An 18,258-nucleotide genomic window follows, 5' to 3' on the forward strand; every position below is an offset into this window, starting at 1 on the left:
TTGCGGGACATTAAAATGCTCAACTGGATGCAAGAACTTGTAACTTCATATTTGCAGGAAAATGATAAGGGTTTGAATTTCACGTTTGAACAGCTTGTGTTGTAGGTGGATTGTTATGACCTCTTTTTAACCTCTTGTACATAGATCTTGCATCAAACAGATATATTCCTTTTTTGTAACCAAGACCAGGTAGTCTGTGGAACACCACTTTGTTTTACTTGATGGTTTTCAGTTTGGCAAGTTTCAAGGCGTCAAATGCAGCGTCACATTTTTCTTGGCTTTCCTCAGTTCTGATTGCAGCCATGACGAATTAGTTTTAATTTGTTTTTGTTTTTTCAGGCTTTCTTCGGGGTTAAGGGTTTTGTTCAGCCTCTGCATATTTAAAGTGTACAGCTACTGCTGGAGTGTTTTTGTACTGGAAAGGTACATCCATACTAATCTCTGAAAGGTCAGCTTTATATCAGAGCGAACATTGTCAGATGTTTTCAGACATGAACTCCGGAGAATGTCCGCAAGTGGGTGCACACTTCAGAGTTAACCTTTCGCACACGAACAACACAGCAGATCTCCGCTCAGATGCATTAACAACTGCTGCGAAAATCACGCGTTTCTGACATTGACACCTGTGTCTGTCCTCATCACTATAAGCTCTTGACATCTCCCCAGTTTCGCATTTGTTGCATTAGAAACGTCATCAGTGGAATGAATTCTCCAGAGTATGGCCTGCCGTTTTCTCACATGGAATAATTTGGACTTTCTCAGGAGTTTTTACTAGGGTTGGCTGATAAAAGTCTGGAGCCTCTCACCCGTACTTTTGTGTTAACATACCGTTCAGTGCATGTCTGAAAGCAGCTTTGCAGAATGCTGCCCCCCCTCTCCAGGTTGTGGAATAGATTTGTATTTTTCTCCATGCAAATGAGATCTAACAGAAAATGTCCTTTTTTTATTGTATGTTCAATTAAAGATCTTAATGAAAAAATATTTGTGTGATGTTATTTATTTGTTTGACAAAAGTATTGACATGACCTATATCCTGCTAATTATATAATGAATGCTCCCTAAGTAAGGCATGGTACTGTGGGGGGAACAGCCGCTGTGGTTTGCAGAAGGTTCATTAATTTTTGAAGTAAGAAGCTGACGTTGATCGGTCTCCACTGTAATCGATAATATTTTCACATATCGATCGTTACTGAAAGCGAAGCGGTTTTATTCTAAGGCAGTGACTGTGCTGTGGGCTCGCGCATGCGCAGTGTGAGCCCCGGAGCCGCAGGAGATCAGAGCTGGTGAGACAAATTTCACTTCGCAATTTATCCCATTTAATTCCACATTTGATCATTTTCTCCTCATTGAAGCGTCTTTAACCCGAACAGGTTTTAAAGGAGGGCGCGTGTCGGTGCGTTTTTACCTGAATGTGAAGCGTGTTCGACGCTAAGGATTTAAAGCTCAAAGCTGTTCATGTTAAAATATATAATAGCGCGCGTTTAATGAAGCTAATCGAGTGATAACACATTTGAACATGAAGAAATGGCGCTGGGGTCCGAGTCAGACGTGACATGCTAACGCCGCCGTGAGGTGGAGATGTTGGCGGAATGGGTGACAGGGTTCATTTTTCACTAAATGGGATTTTCACTGTGGATTTGAGACACGGATTTTTACACATTTCATTTTTGTTTTTGGCTGAAGGCTTTCACGTCCTCCGCCATTTTAACTAAAATGCTGTATTTTGACGTGTGTGGACTTTGATGCCTGCGCGTAAATACAGTAGTTTTACATTTGAAGGTCTTTTATTATTCACGCCTGTTAAAAAGTCATACGGGGTCATCATGGCTGTTGATGGGGGGAACCCGTCTCTGTTCTGCCCTTTCTATTCAAAACACTGCTCTTCATTGTTTGTACTGCTTGTCTTATCTTGTCTAAGTTAGGAGAAATCTCCAGGAAAATATTTCTCATGTAGTTTTAACGTTGTCTTTTAATGGTTCTGTACATCCAGGAGCCATTTTAGGAGAAATGGCAGGCAGTAAATACACATGGAGATAAAAACGACATTATTTTATTTGTTCACAGCACGTAAGTGTGCTTAGATCTTAAATTATTTCCCCTTCCTGTCGATGTCCCCCTGTGAATTATTAATATGAATATCACAATAATACTCTTACAATAATGGAGTATTTAGAACAAAAGAATCCAGATAAATAAACTGATGTAGATAAGAGCTTACAGAGTCATGTCAGTTTAATTTGTATATCCAAAAATGACAATGTGCCTCAGAGTGATTTTTAAAAGATGGCATCTTCTTGACACTTGATTTGAATGAATAGACAGACATAGATAGATACCAATGAAATGAAGGCATCTAGTAGTTTAAAAATACACATACTGAACAAGAAAAGCACTCAAGAATTACCGAAGTATAGATGTATGTGTCTAGGAGGCTGTTCCAATAGTCAATGTCATAGGAGGTGGACAGTGTAAAATTATCATTTCGTGCAAAAATACTAAACTTGAGTGCATTTACTACTACTAGTAAATTGTAAACTAAGTGAAGAAATTGTAACTTAAATCCAAACATGGTGTGCATAGGTGCTAATGTAGCCAGTAACCATATCAATGGTCAGCAAAAAGTTATATAAACATAATGGAAAAAAAATGAAAATGGGAGGCAGTAAATAACCTTATCATTACTTTATTTGTAGAGCACTTATCTAAACAAGGTTACAAAGTGCCTCGCAAAAAATGAACCAACTAAAAATAAAAGGTATTCAATTCAGTTAAATTTTAAAGGCCAAATCACAACATACGGTCAAGACCTTAAAATTATTTGAGAAACCCAACAGTTCCCACAATGAGCAGCACTTTGGTGACTGTACAAATAGACACAAAGTCTATCAGGGGCTTTGTGGTTATACAATTCCCTCTATAGGTTTGTTTGTTCATAGCTGCAAAGTGTGCCTAGATTTCACCTTGTTTTCCTGTGCATTGTATTGATATCACATTAATACTCTTGTAATTGATAGAGTGAGTAGTAAAAAATGATTCAGATAAATCAATAGATATAACAAAAGAGCATAACTATAAATTAAGATTTCTTACCAAGTCAAGTCAGATAAACCAAAATCACTATGTACCCCAGAGTGATTTTCAACATACAGCATCCTCTTGATTTGGACGAATAAACATGTCACAAAAATCACTAAAAATTCAAATTGAACCTCAACGGGAAAGATTTATCCAGGATGTTTTTATACAGGACCCAAACCACAAAACCACACCCTGGTAAAGCTGTAAACTTGTCACCCTGTCAGTCCTATGCGTTACACTGTTCCTCATACTCTTTGATTTTAAGCGCTCCGGAGTAAGGGACAGGGTCATGAGTGCCAAAGTGAACATGGAGGCTCAACCCAAAGAAGAGCACAGATCTGTGGATCCGTCCTCCTCGTCTCCCAGTGAGACCGTTCTCATCTGTGGGAATGATGGTGTGGCTAAGAAGGCCCAGCCCCAGCCCCAGCTCCAGCTCCAGACCCAGCCCCATCCGCAGACCCAGCCTCAGACCCAGCCTCAGACGCAGCCTCAGACCCAGCCCCAGCCCCAGCCCCAGCCCCAGCCCCAGCTCCAGCCCCAGCCCCAGCCCCAGCCTCAGCCCCAGCCCCAGCCCCAGCCCCAGCCCCACACCACCACAGCTCTACTCCTTCCAGGTGAGCACAGGTCTGATTTTGTTGGCGAGACCATCCTTTAACAAATTTTTTGACAAATTGAATTTCCTTTGAGATTATAAAGTGTTTAACAAGGATGTGACGCGACCCGCTGGTCCCTTGTGACGCTGCCTTTGGCATCAGTAAAACTCCTTGTCATTAGAGAAGAAATTATTATTTCATTAATTAGTCGTCTCAAGTCAAAGAAAAAAATCAATCAGCTTATTTTACTAAGCTGACAGTAAACAGAATCTTTGTGTTTTGGACTTTTGCTTAAAGAAAGTAAGACAGCTGAAGATGATTTTGCAAAGTTGTGATTTGCATTTGTTACATTTTTGGCATTTCTCTGACCAAAAAAGTAATTGATTTATCTAAAAAAATAATCATCAGCATATTAAAATCAATAGTAACTGTTGTATTTTGATATAATAAGACAGAGAACATCTCAGAGATATTCTGTCAGCAGACGTCAGCATTAAGCACCAGTCAAAGACAAGACAAAGTCAGTGCTCTTTACAGTAAAGATGCAAATACAACATTAATTATAATAAAATATGAGGAAACTAATTATTCTATCTAAACAAAAGGTTTATTTTGAAATTTTCCCTTTTGTTGTCACTTTTGACCATTATTATAAAAAGCTCAATAAATGGCGTTTTATTTATCATAATTTCATTCATTTTCTTTTCCCCCTTGTGCCACAAAAAGGAAATTACTTTTTCTTAAAAAAAAAAAATTTAACAGAAAAGTGATGCGATCAAATAAAAATACTGTGTTAATTGAGTTGTATTCTCTTGGGTGAACTCAGACAGAGAGTTCATGAATCTGAACGCATCTCTCCTCAGCTCCTGCTCTTAGTCATCAGAAGGTGGAGGTGACTCCAACTGTTGCTGTGGGAGACCTAGGTAAAGGAGTCAGGGCCAATCAGACGGCTGTGCCCACCCTTACAGCACAAGTGGGTGGGGCTTGTAGCATCGTCCATGTCCTGGAATGGAAGGAGGGGATGGCGATCCTGCCCAGCAGCAACCTCAAGGTGAGTGATGTGAAAAATATACATATATTTGTTCTGCTACACAAAAATCCCTCACTCCTCACAGCATCTATTTCAGAGAGGATTTCCAGCTTTTTCTCACCTGCTTGTTTGTTTCTTTAAGAGCTTTATAGATTGTGGCTCACTTCATGGTGTCTCATTGATCTTATTCCCACAGCAATTAGATTATCACACATCACCAACTCCTGTTCACAAGATCAGCTGCAGCAAGAGAGGAGGACACTAAACACAAGGAAAGGAAACAGACATTTCCAAAACCAGAGCACCTTTCTGCATTGTTTATTCTACAAAATATAAGCTTTCATATCTCCCCATATGATTGGGAAAGGCTGATTTTAATTTGGCAACCAATAAATAGGTCAGGCTACAAATTACAATAGCTTTTATTTCTTGGCTTTAAGAGTAGGCAAAAATACCAACAGAAAAAATACAATTAAAGCTTAAGGGCTGATCCCTGATAGTCCCGTCCCTGTGTACTCGTTGGATGATCTCACACCACGTGCAAGGTGGGGGATTGGTTTCTGATCAGACAGTGTTTCATGAAAAAGATCAGAGAGGCTCATCACTCATCTGCTCCTTTCTCAGTGGCTCAGGGAGGCTTTTACCACTTACCTTTGAACACAGTGATCCTGTATCTGCAGTAAATGTGTAACGAGTCAATGGAATTTAACTGATTAAAATCGTTAACTATTCAGCACTGGAACTCGTTTCACTGGGTCAGTAGGAAAACAAACACAGTAACAAAGCCAATCAGCCAGATAAACTAGATGTGATGCAACGTTTCTCACATTAAAAAGAGGGAGAGGTCATCAGAATGATAATAGCTTATTAAAATCCTGACTCATTAAAATGATCACATTTATTTGTCCTCACTCAGAGTCTCAACTGGAAACAACCTGCCACAGTACACATTTAATAAATGTCTGATGAATTGTTGAATAGGCATCATAAAACCTCAGGATACATTTTGACAGATGGACTCATTGATGCGTGTGTGTGTGTGTGTTGTAGTTCTGTGTGAGTGACGTAGGAACGCTGAGCACACTGATCACCCCAGGGACGACCAGCAGCACAGCTGAATTAGCAGCAGGGACTTCTGGGAGATCCGCTGATGCAGAAGGGGCTCCAACAGACAAGCCAGGTAGACTCATAGTTGCATAAGGTTGTTGTATCATCAGGGACTAAGCAAGAAATACTACATTTTAGATTGAGGTAGTAGCTGCCGATTTCAATGCCTGACAAAAAAATATCAAGAAGTACAGTTTTTTTTGGTTTTTAAATGGACCACATGTTCATCTCATATATAACATTACATATCTGATAAATAATGATTTTGTATTAAAAGAATAACAAATACTAATGTTGCAGGTGTTATGATAGTTAAGGACTGCTGCTTTCCGTATATCGCAGCATGCCCTTTTCAACAATGACTAATGTGCTTGAAGCTGAAATGAGCAATAATTACATCAGATGCAGCAGAACTCTTGTTGACAAGTGAAAATAATGCAGCTGCGGGTTCGTGTTCAAAATATCAATATAAGATGTTTGGAGAAACTAAATTCAGCTGAAAAGTGGGTACAAGTAATCAATAAGTTTAGTCAGAAGCAGTGGTGGGTAGAGTAACAGAAACAGTACTCAAGTAAAAGTATTGTTACTTTATAATTGTAATGACTCAAGTAGAAGTAAATGCACTCATAAAAATAAGTACTTGAGTAAGAGTAAAAAAAGTATCTAATAAAAAAGTAATGTAAAGTGCATTTATTGTAATTAATTCAAAACTAGGCAAATGCCAAAATACATGCTGTTAAGCACAGTTTGCTCTTAAACATCATCAAAAAACTTGTGCACATGCACTCAATTTCCATAACAAACTGAAATTTAACTTTTAAATGTGAACCTAATTAACGTAAGATATGAAGACGCGGACATTCAAAAATAGAAATAGTATTCCAATAAATTAGACAAAAAAATTCTATACTATATAATAAACATCTTCTAAACCAGGTCATAAGATAAACAGGTGAAGAGCACAAATATAGGCACGTGTTGTTTCAGGAGTGGCTTAGATGCAGTCATTAAAAAATGATGTGTTCCACTAAATAAAGTAAATCTTTACAATTTAAAATATGTAACATAAATTCATGCATGAAATATTCAATAGCCTTTCAGTAATAGACCCTTTGCTCAGCTTTTTCCACGTGTTTTTAAAACATCCATCTTTTGAATCGAGGTCTCGCCTATTTTCTCCATGTACGGCACGGCTCACAGCGGAATAGACACTGAAAATGACCTATCACCACAGTTTTAATGTTTATCTGTTTAATATGTCACAAACATAAATATTTGCTACATTTCCTGTACCCCTTTCAAAGTAAAAGCACTACAGCGTTTCTGCTGTTCAACAAGGTTTTGTTTTAACAAGATATTTAGTGTTATTGCAGGACCGGAAGATGTACGGTTTCATAGCGTAGTATCCTCGCAATTAGTATAAAGCTGTACTTTTATTCAAGGAAATACAGTGATCATACCAGAAACCTCACATTGCAGCGCCGCTACAGACACACAGCAGACATGCTGTGTGAAAAACAGACATATGTGACACGCAGCAGATCCACGGATCAGCTGTTAGATTTAATCAGAAATGTAATTAATTTAACACCTGTTCCTGATGTGACAGATGTGTCAGCCCCTGTAGGTCCCGTGCGAGGTGCAGCTGTGGAGCTGGGGAGGTTGGTTTCCGTCAAACCTGAAGTTCAGGTCGGACCGGGACAACTTAACCATGATCCCAGAGCGCAGAGGCCCTACACAGAGGAGCTACGAAGAGAGCCCATCACTGACAGGTGTGTTCACGGTGGCTGCTTCTCCTGTATAATCTCTCATACATCTCCAAATACACTGTTATATGTATATGTATATGTATATATATATGTCTACCTACTCATTCTACAGAAGTCTGTCTGTCTGTATGTGGAACCCATAACTCGCAAACTGTTCATCTCATCGGCTTCACACTGGGCTTGTGTGTGGTTTTTGGCCCAGGAAAGTGCAGTGTCAAATTTAGTGGGATATAGAAATTTGATAAACAGGCAACCAGCTGAGTGTGCAAGGTAGAAATAAACTTCATGATTACAAAAAATTAGAAAACGGTTCAGAGTGTGGTGATGTGTTTAGACGTGAGGAACAGTATCTGTGCTCTCTGCACCTTAGGAGGAGCGTTGGCGTGGAGAAAGTGCCGGCAGGTGGCAGGGTCTCCTCCCTTAACCCCGATCACCTGAAACCCATGAGGAAGAGGAAGAGGAAGGAGTACCTTAGTCCCTCTGAGGAAGACTCCGACATGGAGGGCACGGTGGGACAGTCATTTTACTTCCCCATAACAACTGGGTTAGGGTTTGCCAGATGTTGTGGTATATGAAGAGTTTATTCCAATGTGCATGACTATGGCATTTCATGACTGAAAGTATTGTGAGTGACATGGTGGGAAAAGCTGACTGAATAGTCCTTGCAAATAACACAAGATTATTGTTTTCGAATAAAAAATCAGCTTTAATTCAGTGACTGTGTCTGAGGCTTGACACTTACGCAAGTTTTCTTACATGTTTTTTAGGATGAGAAAATGGATGACTCTAAAGCAGACAGTCGACACATCAGAGCAGGTTGGAATAATAATTCTTTACATGTCGTTCTGTTGGTCTCATTTCATCTTTGCTATAATTTTTGGTTAATTTCTTTCACTTAAGCAGGCGACATCTTAACAAGTTTAATAATGATTACATATCTCTGATGATATAATGCAATCCCATCAAACAGCAATAAATTATGACTCTGAAATGACCTTCAAGTTAAAAGTTGAAAACAATTTCCGATTCTATTGAAAGATGTGTTTTGTTTATTATAATGCATCTTCAGTACATTTTTTTGTGAGACAGTTATTTCAACCTAAAGTTGTAGTTGTTGTTTTAACAATATTCTACTTTTAGATGAAAGTTGTTTTGAGAAGTTGTCTGTAATATTACAGAAGCAGCAATCTTGCAACATTAGCTGCTGAAGAATCTGTTTCTTTCCCAGTCTGACTTATTGTCTGTCATCTGTTCCACTATTGAATTCTTTTAGTTCCTTGGGTTGGACTAATATCTTGTTGTCATGCACGTTAATGAATTCATTTGTGTTTTTGGTGAAGCTGGAGACACTAAGACCGAGCAGTGGACGTGGGCTCTGTATCTGGAGGAAACCAAAGCAGTTTTTTCTCCCAACAAGCTTTTCCAAGAGGTATGTTAGACTTTAATATTCAGACTGTAGCTTCAGCCTGAGCTCATGCTACCTACGCACAGCTTCTCCCAGTATACCCATGGTTTTTATTACTGCCTCTTTTACGACCACTGCAGCTATCTTTATAGGACAGGGGAGACCCAGTTGGCATTGTACATCATTGTCAAGGGAGGAGATGAGAAATGTAAATTTAGCTTGGAGAAAGTGATGCATGCAGCCAAAGAGTTGCATTTTATTTTGTTACTGAGGGTACGGTCGAGAGTGTTCTTGGAGTGGTTCTATTTTAAAGAAATGTATTCCTGTAACTATCTAACCGTTTTGCAATCTGAGCTTTGCCACAGACTATTTGTCCCCAGAAAAATGAAATAAAAATCCACTATGAGGACATTTCTGTAATCTCTGCTCGTCAATTTGCTGTGTTCTTATCTTTCCTCTGTTCTTTGTCCTGAGCCAATTTCCCCACAAGGATGATTTTTATTTCACTTAATTTTATCTTTGTGTCTGTTCTGTACTGAAATATTTGCCCTTTTATCCTGCGTGTCCAGTCTCAGAGAGTGCCGACAGTGAAGAACGGCTTTAAACAGGGGATGAAGCTGGAAGGCATCGACCCACAGCATCCGTCCATGTACTTTGTCCTCACTGTGGCCGAGGTGAGCCACACGTACATTAACACGGTCGATGGATCTTAATGACCAGGGGGATTATTTAGAATTAAAAATCCCCTTTCAGTCACTTCGCAGGCTGCTTTGCATGCATGAGGAGTCCAGCCAGGTGTCACCTCCTTCAGCCTGGCTTTGTTTTTCTCTAACGTGGCATGTCATTGTCCAGGTCTGTGGTTACCGGTTGCGGCTCCATTTTGATGGCTACTCCGACTGTCACGACTTCTGGGTGAATGCAAACTCTCCCGACATCCACCAGGCAGGCTGGTGTGAGAGCACAGGACACAAACTGCACACTCCCAAAGGTCAGAGGTGACAACAAAGTGTACACAGACCAAAGACTATGTTTACCCTTTCAGAGGAGGAAGCTTATCCTTTAAAAGAATAGTTGGAAATACATTCATTCACGTTCTGGCCAAGAGTTAGATGAGAAGGTTGATACCACTCTCATGTCTATATGGTAAATATGAAGCATGAGCCTGCAGAGAATTAGCTCTAAAGATCCTAGCTTTAAGCAAAGGTAACACATTTATCTAACAACAGCAGTAAAACTGTAATTAACATTTTGTATCTCATTCATTTAACCCATACAAATACAATAAGATATGAAGTGTTATTTAAGTCTTTTTCAGACATGAACTCTGGAAAATGTCTGTTCATTGGGGTCTGGACTTTCTCTGAAGTTTACCTTTCACATTAGATCAATGCAGCAGGAGAAACATTTACAACAACACAGAAATCTCAGGGCGTGCAGGTGAGGGCTGGTGCAGATCATGTTTTTGTTTACAGCACATCAACACCAGCATCTGGCCTCATCACCAAAGGCTTTCCTGACATCTTTTTCTGTGTCTTCTTTGAGAATGGCACCGCGTATTCATCCTGGGATATTTGTATTCTTTAAAAAAATTTCAGTTTTGGGTCTCTCGCATGTTTAGAAACGTCATCAACATGCCCACTCGCTTGCGGCGATTCCTCCGGAGAATTTCCTGCTGTTTTCTCACATGGGCTCATTCAGACATTCTCCAGAGTTTTTAGTAGAGAGCTGGTAATTGAAACTCTGGAGAATGTGCTTAGCCTCTCACTTGGACATTTGCGCTCTCATGTGCAGCCCCTGCAGAGAAATTGGGAGATTATCTTGAGTTCGGTGAATGAAAGCAGCTCAAGTAAACTTGTGAGGTGTTCGCAGGTGGGTTTGTTTTTACCTCTGGACAGAATCAGGCAAACTGTTTCCCCCTGTGTCCTGTAGAGATGAGAGTGGCATCACTCCTCTCATCTAACTCTGGGCATGAAAGCGAATGAGTGCTTTGTCTTGAATTATTCCTCCAAATGTATTTAATGTTTTGCTGCTTTTCCGGACAATGAATCAAGTTAATTTTGTGTTTTTCTGTCTTGTCTCTGCAGGCTGTAAAGAGGAAGAGTTTACCTGGACCAACTACCTGAGAATGACTAAAGCACAAGTGTCTCCCAAAGAGTTGTTTGCCAGTCCTGGCAGGGTAACTGCTGCTATACAGTATAATATGTTGTATATAATATGTAATGTAACATCTACAAGCATGGATTCAAGTGGGATGATACGTTTTTAGTTGAGGTTTCTAATGTTTGTGCTTTCTGCTCAGATTGACGTGAAGTGCAGCTTCGAGATAGGAATGAAGCTGGAGGCTGTCGACCGCATGAACCCCTCCCTCATCTGTGTAGCAACTGTCACTGACATGGTGGACTATCGTTTCCTGGTTCATTTTGACAACTGGGATGACACATATGACTACTGGTGGGTCTTTCTGAACTCATTAGATTTGGGAAATGATCAAATTACTATGATACTGAGCAGCTATGGAGAAACTGAGATATGTGTAGAAATTGTTGAAAGCGCACTGAGAACAGTCCTGTGTTGTGCATTTCCCTTCATCAGGAGAAAAGTGCTGTTAAGGCCTCTCACTGTTGCAAACTGAAGTTTCTCAGTTAACTAACATTTTATGTGTTTATCCTAAAGCACCCATGCACCTTTGTTCCTCTCAAACAGCTGCTGGAGCTGTAGGGCTGCACAACTTCCACTTCAGTTGTGCTGGGCCTGCATTCATCTAAACCTGGCCACTAAGGGACAGAACAGAACTACTTGCAAACAAAGTGCCCAACACCCCTGACATATAATCCCCATATGAAGTGGCTTTGGCTAAAGTGATAGCAAAAAATTGTCTCGTTATACATCCAGCAGACAAAGAGAAACCTTATCGAATTTTGAATTGGTGTTCTCCTTTATGCTCTGATTTGGTCTCAACTAACCCCTTCACCTTCTTTATCAGCTGCTAACTTTGTCTGTCCTACACATTTATTAGTATATATATATATATATATATATAGCACACTTCAATAGAAAAATCCGTCCTTTAGAGAGAATGACTCTGGGTTTATTTATACCAGCATCTGTTAAAGATACACCAGGATAATCACATCTCATTAGCAGCTCTCACTCAGTTGAGGTTGCTCTTTCCTGCCAGCATGTGGCATCCATGTACCTCAAATGATTTTCAGAGCATAACTTATATAATTGTTTCCTTTTCAAAAAAATTGACCAACAATAAAATATATATAAAATAAAAAACAATCCGCATTATATTTAGAGTTTTTAAAAAAAAATTGGGTTATGCAGCACTGCAGTATACCTTGTCATCCGACCTGTTCAGCAAATTCCCACATATTACATACACGTACTCAAAACAGCTCCCTGGTGCTGCAGGATTCAGTGTTAGTGAAACTAAACCGGTTAGTAAACGTGTCACAAAGCATCAGGTCGGCAGCTCTTTTTGTGCAGCCTCCTAACTCATTTAATTCACCAGGTTGTTTCCCTTTTCAATGAAACTGCAGCATTGCTTCTTCATTACAATTTCATACACCAACTTTTCTGGAAAACTTTTTTCGAGAAAACCTAATGATGTTGTCGTTGTTGACTGTCAAAACACACAGGTGTGATGCTAGCAGTCCGTACATTCATCCGATTGGTTGGTGCCAGGAGAGGAACCTGCCCCTAACCCCACCCCAAGGTGACCATTGTGTTTCTTGTTAATCAGTGATTTAATCATATTCATAGTCGACTGTGGGTCATTTACTTCAAAAACAATCCTGTCCAGTTCTCCTCCATGTCCTCAACATTGCCATTTTACACTCATGTAAACAGTACACACAGAATGTATACATGTGAATGTGGCAAATAAATATGTGGAATTTACTGTGCATGTACATATAAGAAATGAATGGGCAACCAGTGAAGGAGCTTGGTGAAAATGTGTGAGGCGATATGTATGAGCTGAATGATTTTTTTTCTATTTTTGCTGCTTCAGATTACCCAGACCAGGCCCGTTTCTCCTGGTCTCACTACCTGGAGGAGACTGGTGCTAAGGCTGTGGCTGCTGATGCCTTTAAAGTGGTGAGAGCAAAGAACTGTTTTGGACTTCATTCACAGTATCAATCTGTTGAATCTATCTAAGAATGGTGCAAGCGAAGCCACTGCTTTATTGAAAGGAAATTGTTCTTCCCTCATCTTCTCCAGCGTGTGGCCCACAGCTTCCAACCTCAGATGAAACTGGAGGCCGTGGACAAGCGGAGTCCTGGTCTGATCAGAGTAGCCACAGTGGAGGAGGTTGAGACTCACCGCATTAAGGTAATACTCTGAGCTCTAACTGTGTGTACTTGTCAGTTGGGGCTTTGGTGCTAATGGTCTTGACTGTTCCTCCTTCAGGTCCATTATGACGGCTGGAGTCACGTCTATGATGAGTGGATGGACTCAGATCACCCAGACATACATCCAGCAGGCTGGTGTGAAGCAACCGGTCACCCACTGAAAATTCCTCCAAGGGACTCCAAAACACAGGAGCCACACGGTAGCAACTACAATACTTTATACACCAAAAGGTTTAGTGTGTATGATTTAGTGGGATCTAGTGGTGAAGTTGCAAAGTACAACTGAATACTCTTTGCTCTACCCTCCAGTTGAAATTGTGGTGGACTTCAAACAAAAACCTGAAAGGTCCTCTCTGGTAGAACCAGTGTTTTGGTTTGTCTGTTCTGGGCTACCGTAGAAACATGGTGGTGCAGCTTTGTGGACTTTGTGGAAAAGCACCTGCTCCTGATGTAGATATTAAGGGCTCATTCTGAGGTCACAAACTGTTTTTAATTTCATCTGATTTAACACTCATGAAAACGTAAGTATGAATATTATTTTCCCTTTCAGGCATTAGATCCCCCAAAATCCTACCCACTGGACGTAACTCCATTTGTACTTCATTGAAAACTGAAAATCTGTCTTTTTCTAAATGGTTGATAACATAAAATCGTTCTGAGGATATTGTAAACCTGGTATTCAATTTCCTCTGTCAGGCCACAGAGTACAATGTAAATGATAATTAAACTGGTTTATAGAAACGTGAAATGCTAACTGAAATGACAATAACTCCTTTAGTATCTTTTTTAAAGCACTTAAAAAAAAAAAAATCTATTTACCATTTTGTATATTTCATGTATGTTGCTGATATACTCTGTTGACTGATAATCGTATGTGCTGCTGAAATAACACCTTTTGATGTGTTCTGTAGAAAAAGCACAGGTGTAAATAATACGTCTTTTCCTACTCTGACCAGTCAAATGTATCTAGCCTGTAGAAATCTGCACTGCTTGTTAGTTCATAACAGAAATAATGTCACACCGGGCAGCATGGGATGAGGGTTTGTTGAACGTCCTGCTGTGTGTGCACATGTGAGGCCTCATCTGATTTTATTTGTGTGTTTGTAGGTGTGAGGGAGCCTCCTGCTATCGGTCAGTCTGTCTACCCGTCCTCTGTTCCCTGCAAACCCATCAGCCACCCCAGATCCAACAAGTACAGCTTCCACAACAGGTTCTCATCAGTACCTGAGATAAAGACATTGAAAGTGTTTTCAAACTTTGAAATAATGGTGTGATTGTTGATCTTCTTAAAGTTAGGGTTGGTAATCCTATAAAAGGCAAGAGCTGGGTGCATTTTTGAAATTAATGCACCCGATACATTCCACCCCCTCCCATCAGCCCTCTTGTCAGAGTTACGCCCCCAAAACACATGGAGGTGCACTGACATCTGCTGGAAGCCGACTTTTCTGTGACTGGCTTGCTAACCTCTGGCCATCGTCTCTGCTCCTGCAGTGTATTTCTCCCTGAATGAAGTCTCTTCTGAATGAAAGGATTGGTCGTGTTTATTACAGTCCTGCGAGGGCCACTGGCATATGTTTCTGTTTTTCCAGGCCACTTTATTTATTGATGGTCCCGAGGACGTGAAGAGTATTTGAGCAAATAAGATAAAAAGTGTTTCAGAAACAACTTACCAACCCTACCTTGAAATTTTACTGAGGCCAGATTTCCATTTGATGGTGATCATCTGTCATTTAAACAGGAAGTGTCCGACTCCAGGTTGTGATGGTTCAGGCCATGTGACTGGTCGTTTCACTGCTCATCACTGCATATCTGGCTGCCCGCTGGCTGAGCGTAACCAGGGCAGGCTGAAGGCTGAGCTGTCAGACTCGGAGTGCAAGAGGAACCTCTTCTTTGGCCAGAGGACCAAGAAGACCCATTACCGTGGCAGGTAAGCATGTTTGTAAGCATGTGCGTACTTGCATGTGTAGGCTTGATTTTCCCACGTGTATGTTTTTCTCTGTTTTCAGGATCGGTCGTCCTCCCAAATACAGGAAGAACCAGCAGAGAGACTACCAGAGTGAGTTTTGTGCTGATCCTTCTTTGACTGAACTTTATTAACATAGGGGATATGGACAGCAACGTGTTTGCTCCTCTATCATCTCCCATTACATTTATTTTATCCACTAGAAACAGTTTTCTATCTCTGAAGCGTCTGAGAAATAACATCTGCATACACACACTCAGGCCTAGTTATCTCTGTTTTTTGTTGATTTTTTAGTTTGTAAGCAAGATTACACAACAATAACAGACTACCACAAAAGTTGGTGGAAGGATGTAGTATGGGTCAGACAACAACCCATTCAATTTTGGTGCGGGTCCAGGAATTGTTTTTCACTTTCACTATAGATGAAAAAATTTGCCATATTTAGGGAACTGATATCTATGATCGTGTGCAATTTGGTGCAGCTTGATTGACTTTAAGGAGACTGTTGGTCTCTTAGGTCTGAGCTGCTCTAAGTACCATTCTAGTTGTGTCATTTCACAAAATCTAAATTGTTTGGGAATTACTACTTTGTTTCTACTGTTATGATGTGTCAAAATCTGAAGTGCTCATATATTGACAGGTTTTTATGTGTATGTTTGCCTTAAGACATGTCCTCAGAAGTGTATCCGTCACTGTTCATGTCGGCGCTGAGCGGCCAGTCAGACAGGACTCTGTCTCTGTGCTGGGAGCAGCACTGTAAACTGCTGCCTGGCGTTCAGGGCATTCACGCGAGCCAGGTAGCGGCATGGAACGTTGAAGAGGTCAGTGAGTATCATTGCTTACTTTCTTTTTTATTTATTTATTGTTATTATTTTCTGACTGTTTTGATTATTTCTACTCTACGCTGCAGGTCTCCAGTTTTGTCCAGAATCTAATCGGCTGTGAAGAACAAGCTCGTCTGTTTAAAGACGAGGTAAAACCACCGAGTGCTCGTGAATAAAGCAACACAACATCATCATAATTAACTGTCATGTTGCACTGTAGACACTTGTGTAGGGAAAATACTTAACCGCAGGCTCTCATTTTCAGGGCTGAATACGTGCTGCAGAAAAAGTTATTTCTTTTATTTTGTTGACCCCTCTGTGAGTATGACCTCTGACATCTCCACTGTTGCCTCTCTGCAGATGATTGACGGGGAGGCCTTCCTGCTGCTCACCCAGACCGACATTGTGAAGATCATGAGCATCAAGCTTGGCCCCGCCCTCAAGATCTCCAACGCCATCCTCATGTTCAAGAGCACAGACGAGGGACTCAAGTGATCCCCCCCCCGCTCATTGGGGGGTGGGCGTGGGGGGTGGGACCACTAATCATTATGTGCCAAATTCATTATATTGCAGGGACAAAGACCCTGACCCCTTTTTTCATGTGTTTGGTGTCCTGTACCCATCAGAGAGGGGGGTGGGGGGTGGGGGGGTGGGGTTGAGAAAAAGGGAAACAAGGCAATGCATATATTTTTGGGGAGTAATGGAGGAATGTCATGAAGATGATGGACAAACTGTGAAGGGTGGCTAAAAGGCGGCAGAGGCAGATGAGGGGCACCAGCAGACGTTTTTTATAGTTTGGTGGATTTACAATTGATGAGTTTGGTTCAGTCTCACAGTTCGATTTTTACCAAACTACCGAACATCACTTGTTTTGAATATACAGCTGTCGTGGCACCTGCTTCTGGTCGCTCTTCTGCAGAAGCGTCGTGCTGCAACTCACGGCCGAACTGGAGCTTCTCAGAAACTGATTTAATATGTTTACTACCTGAATGAGTATGGTTCCTTTTAATTCAAGCTGTTACACGGGTCAGTTGGAACTGTACTCAGACCAGGTGAGGAGCCAGAGAAAAAAAGAACTTTACACAAGACCTCATTTTCATGAAAAACTGCTGCCTATTTGGACAAAAGCATTGGTGGAAGAAACTGAAATTCCAGATGTACTAAGAAGAATTAAGGAAAATATAAATGTTGTTTAAAAGATAGGACTGTGGGCCGAGGGACACGTGGCCAGTTTAATGCAGCTGCTGAGGCTGGTCAGTGAAGCTGCTACAAGCTTCACGTTTTGTGCAATATAAAAAAATTGAGACAGATGTACTGTATAAAGCAACACTTCATATTGCTGCTCCTTTGTTATCAGACTAATTCTAATAGAATACGATGGAAGTTAAATAAATAAGCTACTTTGTTCAGACTATCAGAGAAAGCTGTAGTGTTGTGGCAGATGAGAGAAAACCGTGAGCTCGTCATTTGTTTTTTCTGCCTCCAAATTCCCCACATTGTTTTCTCTCGCTGCATCGTTACTGTGAACGCTGAAGGGATAACCAGAGCTCTCATTTAAAATCGTACCCTCCAATCTAGAGTCAGAAACAACAGTGTTTTTACTTTTGCAAAAAAAAAAATGGTGATTTTCTTTACAAATCTTAATAGATAAAAAGGACACTTTGCATTGGCATGTTAGCACAACTGTGAAACCCAGGTGGATTTTTACACAACGATGTTCTCACACTTGGTCACTAGAGAGTGCAAAAATCCACATGTTAGCACTATAAACATGGATTTGACATGGAGCCAGTGGAGCTGCCTACTGTTCAGAGATTCAGAGTGTTTGTTCTTCAAAATGTTTACATTTTATGTCAGAATAGGTTTAAAAAAAAGGTATGGATTTGATATTGTTAGATAAAAGTTATTTTACTGGAAAGTTTTAAGGGCTCCTGGAGTATGACTTCTTTGTGTGTCTCTCTGGTGGGATTTACATGTATGTGTGTGTGTGTGTGTGTGTGTGTGTGTGTGTGAGAGAGAGAGAGAGAGTGTGTGTGTGTGTGTGTGTGTGTGAAGATAATCTCGGGTCACAAATGCCATTCAATCCATATGAATTAATAAACGTCCAAAGCTGTCTTGTCTGATTCATAGT

General features: G+C 40.6%; 1 protein-coding gene across 2 annotated transcripts; it reads left to right on the forward strand.

Annotated features, from left to right (window-relative positions):
- The first annotated feature begins 151 nt into the window (after positions 1–151).
- On the forward strand, positions 152–16,724 carry l3mbtl1 (L3MBTL histone methyl-lysine binding protein 1). Of its 2 annotated transcripts, none has more exons than XM_047340285.1 (22): positions 152–1,283; positions 3,344–3,692; positions 4,535–4,722; positions 5,752–5,881; positions 7,418–7,580; positions 7,948–8,086; positions 8,345–8,393; positions 8,918–9,006; positions 9,552–9,656; positions 9,835–9,970; positions 11,067–11,158; positions 11,282–11,433; positions 12,627–12,703; positions 13,001–13,086; positions 13,210–13,320; positions 13,399–13,540; positions 14,448–14,584; positions 15,083–15,267; positions 15,347–15,396; positions 15,970–16,124; positions 16,214–16,276; positions 16,488–16,724. In XM_047340285.1, the coding sequence occupies exons 2-22, from the start codon at positions 3,368–3,370 to the stop codon at positions 16,620–16,622; spliced, it is 2,709 nt and encodes a 902-aa protein (XP_047196241.1). In that variant the 5' UTR covers positions 152–1,283; positions 3,344–3,367; the 3' UTR covers positions 16,623–16,724. The 2 variants fall into 2 exon arrangements, with proteins under 2 accessions (XP_047196241.1, XP_035014579.2); XM_035158688.2 differs by having other exon boundaries at positions 14,448–14,550; positions 15,079–15,267.
- The last annotated feature ends 1,534 nt before the right edge of the window (positions 16,725–18,258 follow it).

The sequence above is a fragment of the Hippoglossus stenolepis genome, chromosome 6, assembly GCF_022539355.2.
Source record: "Hippoglossus stenolepis isolate QCI-W04-F060 chromosome 6, HSTE1.2, whole genome shotgun sequence".
Taxonomy (NCBI): Eukaryota; Metazoa; Chordata; class Actinopteri; order Pleuronectiformes; family Pleuronectidae; genus Hippoglossus; species Hippoglossus stenolepis.